General features: G+C 56.6%; 1 protein-coding gene across 10 annotated transcripts in view; it reads left to right on the top strand.

Moving 5' to 3' along the window:
• The window catches only part of MYO9B (myosin IXB), an 89665-nt gene that overhangs the window by 68936 nt on the left and 8627 nt on the right, over positions 1-12102 (top strand). For all 10 annotated transcript variants that reach the window (XM_029218654.1, XM_029218660.1, XM_029218658.1 and 7 more), the window contains 11 exons: positions 31-153; positions 1016-1096; positions 2910-3020; positions 4449-4571; positions 5581-5730; positions 5814-5980; positions 6644-7525; positions 8246-8318; positions 8467-8588; positions 10359-10492; positions 10774-10964. In XM_029218654.1, the coding sequence (XP_029074487.1) occupies positions 31-153; positions 1016-1096; positions 2910-3020; positions 4449-4571; positions 5581-5730; positions 5814-5980; positions 6644-7525; positions 8246-8318; positions 8467-8588; positions 10359-10492; positions 10774-10964 (2157 nt within the window). The remainder of the gene's footprint in view (positions 1-30; positions 154-1015; positions 1097-2909; positions 3021-4448; positions 4572-5580; positions 5731-5813; positions 5981-6643; positions 7526-8245; positions 8319-8466; positions 8589-10358; positions 10493-10773; positions 10965-12102) is intronic.

The raw sequence follows: 12102 nt of genomic DNA, 5'->3' as shown, positions 1-12102 counted from the left end.
GGCAGGCCGGACCCTGTGTTTCTATCCTAGAACCTGCTGGACTCCAAATCCCTGAAACTCATCATCAGTATGACCCTGCACGACCGCACCACCAAGTCCCTGCTGCACCTGCACAAGAAGAAGAAACCGCCCAGCATCAGCGCCCAGTTCCAGGCAGGTGGCGGCCCAAGGGGGCGGGAGGCGGCGCTGAACTCAGCCTGACACTCACGTGGCTGGGCCAAAACAAACCCGACACAGGCAGCCTACTGTTAGCCCGGGGGCTCCTGACCTCGTCACAGCTTGACGTTTGGGGTTGGGTCATCCTCCGTGGTGGGGGGCCGTCCTATGAATTGTGGGATGCTCAGCAGCATCGCTAGCCTCCACCCATCAGATACGAGAAGCGCCGTCCAGTCACGACAACCAAAAAGTCTCCAGATCTTGCCAAATTCCCCTGGGGTAACAGAATCACCCTTGGTTGAGAACCACCAGGTTAAAAGAGTCATGAGTCAGCATGTGCGTTGACGTGACCACCAAACTGTGTCCTTAGGTCATGTTTCCCTTTTTTTACCTGGTTGCCAGGAAGCTCAGGGACACTTTCTTTCTTTTTTTCAGTGGGGTCCAATGGCCGCTGGCCCTTTTTTTTTTTTTTTAATTACCCCATGTAGGAACTACCACGAATCCTTTTTGGAAGCAGCAGGCCAGAGACTAAAGCCACTGCATCCATGGTCCCTTCTGAGGCTGACCCGTGTTTTAAATCCCAGAAAGAGTCTATCTGGTTCCACCACCTTCCCCGCACTGAGACAGAAGCAGGAGGGCCCTGGGAAGATGGTGGCTCTCAGCCATGGGGACCCCTCAGCTCCCTTGGGGGCTCCCCGGGGTAGCACAGCCTCTGGTCAGAATGTCGCGCTGCAACCTCCCATGTCCCACATTAGCACGGATGCCCCGCCGCCGATACAGGCAGGTGACCTGGCTCCCTTCCCACCGAGGAGTGTGTCCTTGAGGGTCCCAGCTCAGCACCTTCCCCCTCTCTCCCCAGACATCCCTTAATAAGCTCCTGGAGGCGCTGGGGAAGGCAGAGCCCTTCTTCATCCGCTGCATCCGCTCCAACGCCGAGAAGGTGAGGGGCTCCCACGTCTCAGGGGCGGTGAAAGCCAAGCCGGGGTCTGGTGGCTCGGCAAGGGGTGTTCCTGTTGGGGGGGGCGGTGCTGGGAGCGAGGAGGGTTGGTCAGGAGAGTCCTTAAGGAAGCAAGTGTCCACACAGGTTTCGGGAACTGTAAACGTGTGCTGTAGCCGGCTGGGGGTAGAGGGGGTCAGCAGGAGGCAGCAAGGGCAACCTGGTGACCAGCCAAGAATAGAGACGTCCTCTGGAACATGGCGGGGCCCCAGAGAAAGTCTGTCCGAAGAGGGACAGGTCGGGGGTGCTCTTCAGATATATCCCAAAGGCAATCAATGCAGAGAATGTGCTAGAAGAGAGAGGCTGAAGTCAGGCAACAGAGCCTGCCGCTCATCCTGAACTTTCTGGAAAGACAGAGCACCAGTGGGGGCCAACAGTGGCGGGCTCAGCCCTTGCAGCCAGGCTTCCTTCTCCCCGGGGGTCCACCGGCCACTCCATCCCCTCAGGGACTTTGCTGGAGGCCATTTGGGACCTGGGATCCCTCCCAGGCACAAACCGATCTCTGAGCAAGTGCCTCCTGGCAACTCTGTTCACCCACGCTCTCTGTCTCCACTCTTCCTGTTTCCCTGCCTCTCCCCTGCTCCTGGGACGCTCTGCTAACGTCCAGAGCCCAGCTTGGCCCTGCCAGGTGCCACGGCTTTCCGTCCCCAGGCGAGGACCTGGACTCACTCTGTCTCCCCTCCCTTCCCATTCCTGGTCCCCCAGTGGCATCTCAGAGATTTCTGTCCCCCTTCCCCACCTTCCACCAGCAGCAGAATGAGGCCTGTCTGCTCCACCCATTCGGATTTTGCCTCAGCTTTGGGCAACTCGGGAAACACTCCATCAGCACCTGCTTTGGACATGGGCCGTGCCTGCAGATCATTCTTTGCTGTAGGGGGCGCTATGCTATGCATTTTAGTGTATTGAGTAGAATCCCTTGTCTCCAAGAGCCCACCACATACCAGAAAACACCCCCCCCAACCCAATCATGACATCCCTCCCCTCATGCCATTCCCTCCCCTCTATCCACTTAAAATAACCCCCACCAGCATGGAGTCCAGGCCCCTGAGCTCTGGGCTGGAAGCTCACTGATCCAGCCTCATTTCACCCCCTCCTCCCCCTCACCCCCACCCCTCCAGCAGCAAGCGTCTCCCTGCATCCCTGTCCACCCCTCGGCTTCCCCTTCCTCCTTCAGGCCTTCACCCCGCTGCTCCCTGCCCGCCCCCCCTGCCTGTCCTCTACTCGGCCCTCAGGACTCAGCCCAGGGTCCCCTCTCCTGTGACACCTCCCACGGGGGGCCCAGCAGTGTGTTCTGTCTGCCAGATCCCCACTACTCACCCTGATACGTGGCACAGGGAATGAGTTTAACAGGTTGGGAAAGGGGCCTTTAGGAAATAACTCTTGTCAGCAAATTATCTTGAGTGAGGCAGTGAGAAGTGGCATCTGTCTCCCGGACAACAGGGAATAGAGCAGATTAGATGGCCAAGTTTTCTAGAAGAGATGAATGCCTTAGGCATCACTGCTGAGTGGCCCCATGTCTTTATTCCCAAAAAAACGTCTGGAGCAAGGAAGAAAAAAAAACAGATCCTCCAGGTGCCCACGCCTGCCAGGTTGAGGACATTCCCAGATCAGCCGCAGCCCACAGGTGTGCCCTGACTGCATCCTTGTCTGGAGTCCCGAGGGATGGCAGTCACGTGGGACTCCAGACACCTCTTCCCAGGGATCCCGTCCCCAGCCACCTACAGGCATCTGCCCTGATTGCTCAATCCTGTTTCAGAAAGAGCTGTGTTTCGATGATGAGCTGGTGCTGCAGCAGCTGCGCTACACAGGCATGCTGGAGACCGTGCGGATCCGGAGGTCGGGCTACAGCGCCAAGTACACGTTCCAGGTAGGATGCTCTCGTGCACATGCATGGCTGCCTGGGATACTAGCCACCTCCAGAAAGAGCGCTTCTATGGAGCATGAGCCTGGCAGGTTACTTTCCATTAGGGTTTCTTCACGCTGGCTGGCACTGTTGGCATTTGTACCAGATCATTCTTTTCTCATGGTCGGGGACATAGTTCCTCGCAAGAGGTGTGTTAAACCAAGTGGGGAAGAGGGAACAGTACAAGCAGATCCCTGTGCAGCTCGGCCCTTTATTGAGCATCTTCTGTAATACACACTTTTATACCCAGCTCTTTTATTCTGTCAACCAGCAGCAAGGGGGCCCTGCTTCCTATTTTCCCAATATGGAAACTGAGGCCCAAGGAGGTGATGACTTCAGAGATGACTCCCTGGGCTTTCTAGAAACACAGAAGATCACCAGTAACCTCAAATTGGTGAAGACCAAATTACAGCAGTTTCTCAACCACGTCACCATTGACACTTGGGGCTGGGTCATTCTCTGTGGTGAGGGCCGCCCTGTGCACCATTGGGTGTTGAGCAGCATCCCTGGCCTCCACCCGCAAGATGCCAGGAGCACTATTCCCCTGAGTTCTGACAACCCAAGATGTCTCCATGTATCACTGAATGTCCCCAGGGGTCAACATGGCCCAGGTTGAGAACCCCTGGCTCATGCTGGGAGCTGGCAGCAGCTGTGTGGTGCTCGAGTGAGCACTGGGCCTGAAACCAGAGGTGGCAGCACCTGGTCCCCATTCAGGCTTTACCCGTATGGCCTCAGGGACATGGCTTCATTGTGGCATGCCTCCCTTTTTCATCCACAGGATGGGAATATCATCTTTCTGATCCTACATAAATAGGAAAGGCAAATTAACGAAAAGGGAGAAAATGCTGGTGTGTCTCATTAATGGCTTTGCTCTTAAAAATTTGGCATAATTGTTTACTTAAAAAGGGCATACCTTGGGACTTCCCTGGTGGTGCAGTGGTTAGGATGCTGTGCTTCCACTGCAGGAGGCACAGGTTCTATCCCTGGTTGGGGAACTAAGATCCCACATGCCGTGCAATGAGGCCAGAAAAGCGAGGGCAGTGTGGGGACATGCCTCCAGCTATGGTTCAGCCTTCTAATGAGCCAGACTGTGGGCCCCCCAAGAGCAGCTCCATCTCCTGGCTGCCCCCCAACAACGCCAGCACCCAGCAGGTCCTCAGTGGTCACTCACTGACTGACTGAAAGATCGGTGCTCTATGTCTGCGACAGTCTTTCTTAAGCTTTAGACTGTTTCAGAAAGTCCAAGATTTTAGCTTTGTCAGTACTGTTCACATCAAACCAAGTTTTGCCTTCAGAAACTCGACTTGACCAGGGAATTGCTGGAGCCCCGTCTTCTTGTCGGGTGGCAGAAATGCTAACGCAGATTTTCCTTTCTCGGCCAAAATCACCCAGGATTTCACGGAGCAGTTCCAGGTACTGTTGCCCAAGAATGCCCGGCCCTGCAGGGAGGTTATCTCTGCCCTACTGGAGAAGATGGACATAGATAAGAGGAGCTACCAAATCGGCAAGACCAAGGTCAGTGTTTGCACCCCTCAGGGTGGCTGCAAACTGTACCCCACCTTCTGCTACACATAGGGTCCTCCCATGGCCCAAGCCACTCACTGAAAAATAAGGGGCTCTGCTGAGGAAGTGCGTTTCTTGGGGCCCAGCACATTATTTCTTCCTGGAAGGCAGAGGGGCAGACCTAAGGTGTGGGGCTCAGGCATCAGACCATCACACCATAGCACAGGATGTTCAGGAACTAGTCAGTAACCTCTGTAATGTCTGGCAGCTCCCCAACAGGGCTCTGCCAGATGTGACAAGTCTCCTTGCAGTGCCCCAACGAGTTAATCCTATAGAATTACCATGTGGCCCAGCAATTCCGCTCCTAGGTATCAACCCAAAAGAACTGAAAATAGATGTGCAAACAAATCCTTGTACATGTATGTTCATAGTGGCACTAGTCACTTGCCAAAAGGTAGAAATAATTCATGTATCCATCAACAGATGATAGATAAACAAAACGTGGGCCATTCACTTAGTGGAGTATTATTCAGCCCTGATACACGCTTACGTGGATGAACCTTGAAAACGTCATGCCAAGTGAAAGAAGTCAGACACAAAAGGCCACAGATTGTGTGATCTCATTAATATGAAATGTCCAGAACATGTAAATCCATAGAGACAGAAAGCAGATTAGTGGTTGCCAGGGGCTGGGGGAGGGGTGTTAGGAAATGACTGCTAATGGACAGGGAGTCTCCATTTGGGGTGATGGAAATGTTTCAGAGCTAGATCCAGGTGATGGCTACACAATACTGTGACTGTACTGAATGCCACTGAATTGTTCACCTTAAATGGTTAATTTTATGTTCTGGGAATTCTATCTCAATATTTAAAAAAAAAACAAAAAAACTCCCCTTGGTCAGGTCAGGTCAGTCAGCACACCAGCTTGGTCTCATGTAATCCCGGGGTGGGCTGAGCAGACCTGTCGAGTACAGGGGTTCTGGAGGCCATGTTGACCCCTCCTGTGCCCACTCCCTGCTAGGTTTTCCTGAAGGAGACGGAGCGGCAGGCCCTGCAGGAGACACTGCACCGGGAGGTTGTGCGGAAGATCCTGCTCCTGCAGAGCTGGTTCCGGATGGTGCTGGAGCGCAGGCACTTCCTACAGATGAGGCGGGCGGCCGTCACCATCCAGGTCCTGAGGGGGCCCATGGGGCCGGGGGCAGGGGTGGCCGGGGTCTCGCCCTCCCAGCCCCTGAATGCCCCCTCCACTCTCAGGCCTGCTGGCGGTCCTACCGCGTCCGCCGGGCACTGGAGAGGACACAGGCAGCAGTGTACCTCCAGGCCGCGTGGAGGGGCTCCCGGCAGCGGGCAGCCTACCAACTCCAGAGACAGACCATCATCCGCCTGCAGAGCCTCTGCCGGGGGCACCTGCAGCGCAGGAGGTGAGCAGAATGGGACCAAGCCCCCCCCCCCCCCCCCCCCCAGAACATTCCACTCACCTGAGACACCGTCTGACCAGTGGAGCTGTCTGGACACAGGGAGGCTGAGGAGGGGCTGGCAGGCATCTAGCCATCTGGGCACACAGGACCCTAGAGGGACGCTCCAGGGCTGGTAGGTGGCACCTACTGGCAAAACCCCAGGTCACCACTGGCGGTACTCAGTCTCTGCCAGGGACCCCCGCACCACCACTGCACCTGCCCACCCCAGGCAGGTTGGCAGAGCACCTGGATTCAGAGCTGGAGGGTTCAGGCCACCAGGACCAGCCATCAGGGGGCTCCCCTCATCCCCGCTCACACACGAGGCCTGGGAATCCACCAGGACAGGGACCCCAAAGGAATTCAGAGGGTTCTGAACAGATCCCTCCCACAACAGACCTGATAAAGGTTCCCCTGAACCAGAGGTGGCCATGACAACGAGAGGCCATTCCGTGTCTCCCCCTTCCCTGACTGAGGAGGTTCTGCCTTTCCAGAAGCATCTCTGAGGGCCAGGGTCTCGCCACATGCCACCTGGCCCCCCAACCCCTGCTCCTGCAGGTAGAAAAGGGGTCCCCAACGCCCTGGGTGGATTTGTTCGTGAAAGCACCCCCTTCACTTTCCCCCCACCAGCTTCAGCCAGATGGTGGCAGAGAAGCAGAAGGCTGCAGAGAAGGAGAGGGAAGCCCAGCGAGCCGCCAAACAGGAAACCGCAGAGACCGGGCCGGGCTGGGCAGCTGCGCAGGAGCCCTCGCAGGGCCCAGAACCATCCAAGGACAGCGAGCATTTGGAGCTGGAGCCCGAGGTGTGGCCCAGTGACGGGTCCCCTGTGGAGAGCTCCAAACCGGAGAAGGCGCCCCCAGCCCAGAAAAACGCAGCCGAAAGTCACGAGAAAGTGCCCAGCAGCCGGGAGAAGCGCGAGTCACGCCGGCAGAGGGGGCTGGAGCACGTGAAGCTCCAGAACAAGCACATCGAGTCCTGTAAGGAAGAGCACGCCCTCAGAGAACCTTCCGGAAGGGCCATCCCAGAGCCACAAGAGAGCCTCGCAGAAGACAGAAAGGAGGACAGAGAAGATGAAAGCCCTCGGGACGCGAGGACGGACGCAGGGATGGCTCCTCCTGAAAAGCAGCTCGAGGAGCCCCCGCAGCCCACGCCGGGCAGCCTGGTCTCAGCTGAAGCCCAGGGCGGGAGCCCCAGGCCTGGCCACGTGGAACGACCCACCAGCCTGGCCCTGGACAGCAGGGTCGGCGTGCCGGCCCCCGGTGCCACCCCAGAGACTCCCAAGGACAAGAGCAAGCTGGGGGTTGGCCCGAGGGCCCAGGACAGGCCCGAGAGCCCAGGAGGCTCCACCCAGATTCAGCGGTACAGGGACCCAGACGCCGAGCGGCTGGCCAGCGCCGTGGAGCTGTGGCGGGGCAAGAAGCTGATGACCGCTGGCCCCAGCACCATGCTGAGCCAGTCCCTGGACCTCAGCGAGCGGCACCGGGCCGAGGGGGTCACCCTCACGCCCACAAAGTAAGCCCTGTACCCTCCTTTCTCCAAGGGCTGGGGTGGGCGGGCAGGGTCGGGGGATACATAGCCAAAGCCTGGAGCAGGACCGGGGCAGCACCATGCATCCCAGAAACGCGTGAGGCTCTGTGCCTGAGAGCTGACACCAGGTGGGTGGGAGCCCCAAGGAAGAAGGGCCCAGGGGGTGGGGAAAGGCTCGGGGAAGACGAGGCACCTTCCGGGGACCCTGAAGCCCCTGTCCAAATGAGCCCAGTTCACACAGAAAACCTCCAGCCTTGTGGAAAGTGGTCCCTTGGGTTGAGGTCCGCCCCCCTCCCCAGCCTGCCTGGACCTCAGTTTCCTCATCAACAGTGGGAGTGATTACACGCACCCAGAGGCTGAAAGAGCAGCTCTCGACACACTTGGACCCCAGCTGGCTAAATATTGGTGACTCCGAATCACCAGCCCCTTGTGCCAGAGGGCTGCCTGTCCAAAGGAATAAAGAGATGGAGGAAGATGCAGGCCTTTTGCTAGGACAGGCTTTCTCAGCCTTGGCACAGTGGACCCCTGGGGCCGCCTCGATCTCTGTGGTGGGGGCCGTCCTGGGCACGGTGGGGGGTAGAACAGCATCCCTGGTTTCCGCCCACCAGATGCCAGTAGCACTACCCTCTCCCTCTCAGTCATGGCAACCCCAAATGTCTCCTACTCACCCTTGTCAGTAAAAGCCACATTTCTGTGATCTCGCAGGGAGAGGCGCATTTCCTTATCCACGAGCGACGTCTCCAAGCTCCTCTCGTCCTCGTCCCAGACCAAGACTCAGGTAAAGCTTTAGGCAGCAGCTCTCACCCCTGAGGGTCCAAGCACCACCAGAAGGGAACGGTGGATAGAATGCATGGTAGCACCGGGACCCACGCCTTCCCTCTGGAGAGGGCACCTGCCTTTGCTTACCCAGCCCCCCTCCCCTACAGCCTTCTGCAGAAACCATGGACGGGGAGCCCAGCACGAAGAAGCTGGCCATCCAGAAGAAGAAGTCGGGTGACGCATCCTTGGGGACAGATGCTGGGCTGTCCCCAGGCTCCGTCGATTCTAAGTAAGTGTGGGGTTTTGGGGTGTGGGCTCAGGCCACCAGAGGACACCCAGGGTGTCCAGGTCCTCCAGTCCTGGAGCAGTCTGATCTCCTAAACTGATCACACTTTTCTCACTTTTTTTTTTTTTTTTTTTTGGCCACACGGCTTGAAGGATCTTAGTTCCCTGACCAGGATTGAACCTGGGCCCTGGCAGTGAAAGCACAGAGTCCTAACCACTGAACCACCAGGAAATTCCCATAAGCCGATTGCACTTATATGAAGCTCTTTTGGGGAGACGTTCGCTTAGCGGTTCCGTGAGGAGAAACCCATGCGGAGCTCGGGTTGTGGCCACATTGGGGTGAAATGATTCCCACTGAAACCTAGAGCCAGTGTGGGTCACCTCCTCCGAGGCCACAGACAGACAGTGTCCATTTGGCTGTTTATGGAATGAGAACCAGCTCCCAGCTTCTCCATCCCCACATCCGGGAACCCCTCCTTGGTCCTTAGATAGCAAAAACTGGGCCAAGGCTCTGTCCCCAGAAAGCCTCTGCCACAGTGCTCTAGGTGGTTCACAAAGCAGAGAGGTTGGGCCCTGGGACAGGGGAGCTTTGACCCAAATTCAGGACGGGAGCCTGAGGACGGTGAGGAGTGGGCTGCAGTGGGAGGAGAGAGCCCCCTACTTTCAGGAGACCCCACCACCAAAACAAAGTACCACAAACAGGGTGTCTTCAAACAATAGGAGTTTACTCTCTTGTGGTTCTGGAGGCCGGAAGTGTGAAATCAAGGTGTGGGCAGGGCCGTGTCTCCCTCCAGAGGATCTCGGGGAGGATCCTTCCTTGCCTCTTCCAGCTTCTGGGGGCTCCAGGCATTCCTTGGCTTGTGGCTGCATCACCTCCGCCTCCAATCTCAGCCTGTGTCTTCACATGACATTCGTCTCTCCCCTGTGTCTTCTCTTTTTTCTGTCTCTTATAAAGACACTTGTCATCGGCTTTAGAGCGCATCTGGGTAATCCAGGATGACTCAGAATCTTGAGATCCTTCATTTAGTGTCCTAGTCCATTCAGGCTGCTGTAACAAAACACCACAGACTGACCTGGAGGCTGGCAGTCCAAGATCAAGGTGCCGGCAGATTTGGTATCTGATTGATAGACACCTTCTTCTTGCTGTGTCCTCACATGGCGGAAGTGGTGAAGGAGCTCTCTGGGGTCTCTTATAAGAGCATTAATCCCATTCATGATGGCTCCACCCTCGTGACCTAATCCCAAAGGCCCCACCTCCCGACACCATCACACTGAGAGTTAAGCTTCAGCATACATATATGGGGGGGACACATATTCAGTCCATAGCATTTAGTCACATCTGCAAAGACCATTTTCCCAGATAAGATCATGCTTATAGGCCCCGAGGGTTAGCACATGGACCTACCTTTTGGGTGGAGCCACCATTCACCCCATCACATGCCCAGTGTCCATAGTACATGATTTGCTATTTATTCTTTGAGGTTTTCTTCCCCTAACCTTGTGCCTATAAAAAAATCTTGGGGGAGGGGACGGGGGGGTGTAATTTTTTTTAATATGCAAATGGGGTCACGCTGTGACATCTGCTCAGCGTCTCGCTCTTTTGCCCGACTCCCCTGTCAGTTCACACAGATCAACCGTATTTTTAGTGGCATCCCCTTCCAGTGATAACCAAGACAAGGGCTATTTCTCATTACAGTAAGTGGACCCTTGCTTTGGCCTCACATCTGCCTTCATTTCCTGAGGCTTAAGCGGAATCCCTTACTTTATCCTACAGATCCACGTTTAAGAGACTTTTCCTGCATAAGAACAAGGATAAGAAATACAGCCTGGAGGGCACAGAGGAGACAGAGAACACAGTACCCGGGCAAGTCGTACTGGAAGCCGCCGCCATGAAGAAGAATCTAGAAGGTTGGTCTCCCGCAGCCTCAGGGACGGACAGCAGAGCCACTGGGGCCCCTGAGGACCGTCCCCAGATGGGGCCTTGAGTCAGCTGTGGGCCAAGCCCTGGTTGCAGGGTTTTGGGACTGGTCCCCATCCCCGGAGGCGCTCTCTGGCTGCGGACCTCAGTGTGTGACAGCACAGGGCCCTGGTTCTCTGCACTTGTGACCATGCCCCAGAGGCCAACCTGAATCCTCCCCAGGAACCCACTGCCCTTACCAGCCTCTCCTGCCTCCCTTCCCCCTCCCCAGCCCCCTCCAGCCACCAGCACCGCCACGCCACCGGCGAGAAGCACGCCAAGGAGCCAGGAGGCAAAGGGAAGAAGAACCGGAACCTCAAGATTGGCAAAATCACGGTGTCAGAGAAGTGGCGAGAGTCGGTGTTCCGCAAGATCACCAACGCCAACGAGCTCAAGTACCTGGATGAGTTCCTGCTCAACAAGGTGGGCCAGCCGGGGCCCCGGGCCTCCCCAGAGAGCCGTCTCCACCTGGCAGTTTTGCAAACCGTCACACCAAAGCCTTTATCAGGCGGGAATGGAAAGTCCAGGTCCACGGTTCCAACACACAGAAAGTTCTGGAAACCACACGCTTGTTCCTAAGTTTGGCATCAGCCGCTTTTCTGTAAATCCTGGCAGGGGTTCCCGAGAGGTCGCTTGTAGCCTACATTCATCCTGCTCGGCGGGGATGCTTACGTTTTGCTACAAAATGTCTGTCTTATTATGGGGGCCGCACAGAACGTGTGGAAGCGAGTCACACCTGCATCACCTGGTTCTGGGACCCCCGCGCCTGCCGGCATCATCTAGAGCACACGTGCATGCGCACACATGGGTTGGGCGCCCAGCAGAGGCATTCTGTCCTGCAGTTCCTGCCCAGGAAGTTTGAGATCCGCTGTTGAGAGACACGTGGTTTGCTGTCTCAGAGCGCCCCTTGGGGGCGGTGGCCCACTTTCTCACACACATGAGAAAAAGGAAGCATTAGCCTCCAGAATAATCTTCCAGGCAAGGCACCTGACACACCCGAGTCCTGCCAGGCTGCTCCTGTAGGTCCTGCAACCTTTCCTTGTCCCGCCGCTCAGCTGCAGCTGACTGCGAACAAATTATTTTACTTAGAACACACTTTTACAAAATGCATTCAGTTCCAGGCAATGATTGAGCACTTAGCATGTGAGACAGAGGTGAAGAAATCACAGCCTGCACTCAGGGTATTCATGGCCCCAGCCACAGGCAGTCCCACAGCAAACAGTGTGGTGTTTGAGAGCTTCAGAGGGAGACAGCGGGCTGACAGGGACAGTTAAGGGGTGGAGGCATGGTGAAATGACCAGGCCATCTGAGGCAGCACCCGTCCTGGAGCACAGCCGGGCACTGTGCGCCGGGGTGGGGCGGCAGGAAGGGCCCCAGTTAAACCAGTGTTTCTCAACCAGGGGTGAGTCTGCCCCCAGGGGACACATGGCAACATCAGTAGATGTTTTTGGTCCTCACAAGCTACCAGCATCTGGTGGGGGAGGCCAGGGGTGCTGCTCAACACCCACAGTGAGTGATCCCCGACACATCAGGGTTGGCAAGAGGGCCGGGATGTTTCCCT

This window comes from Monodon monoceros, unplaced genomic scaffold (assembly GCF_005190385.1).
Source record: "Monodon monoceros isolate NGI ecotype Baffin Bay Population unplaced genomic scaffold, NGI_Narwhal_1 Super_Scaffold_12, whole genome shotgun sequence".
In the NCBI taxonomy this organism is placed as follows: domain Eukaryota; kingdom Metazoa; phylum Chordata; class Mammalia; order Artiodactyla; family Monodontidae; genus Monodon; species Monodon monoceros.
This window is presented reverse-complemented; position numbering and strand designations above follow the sequence as displayed.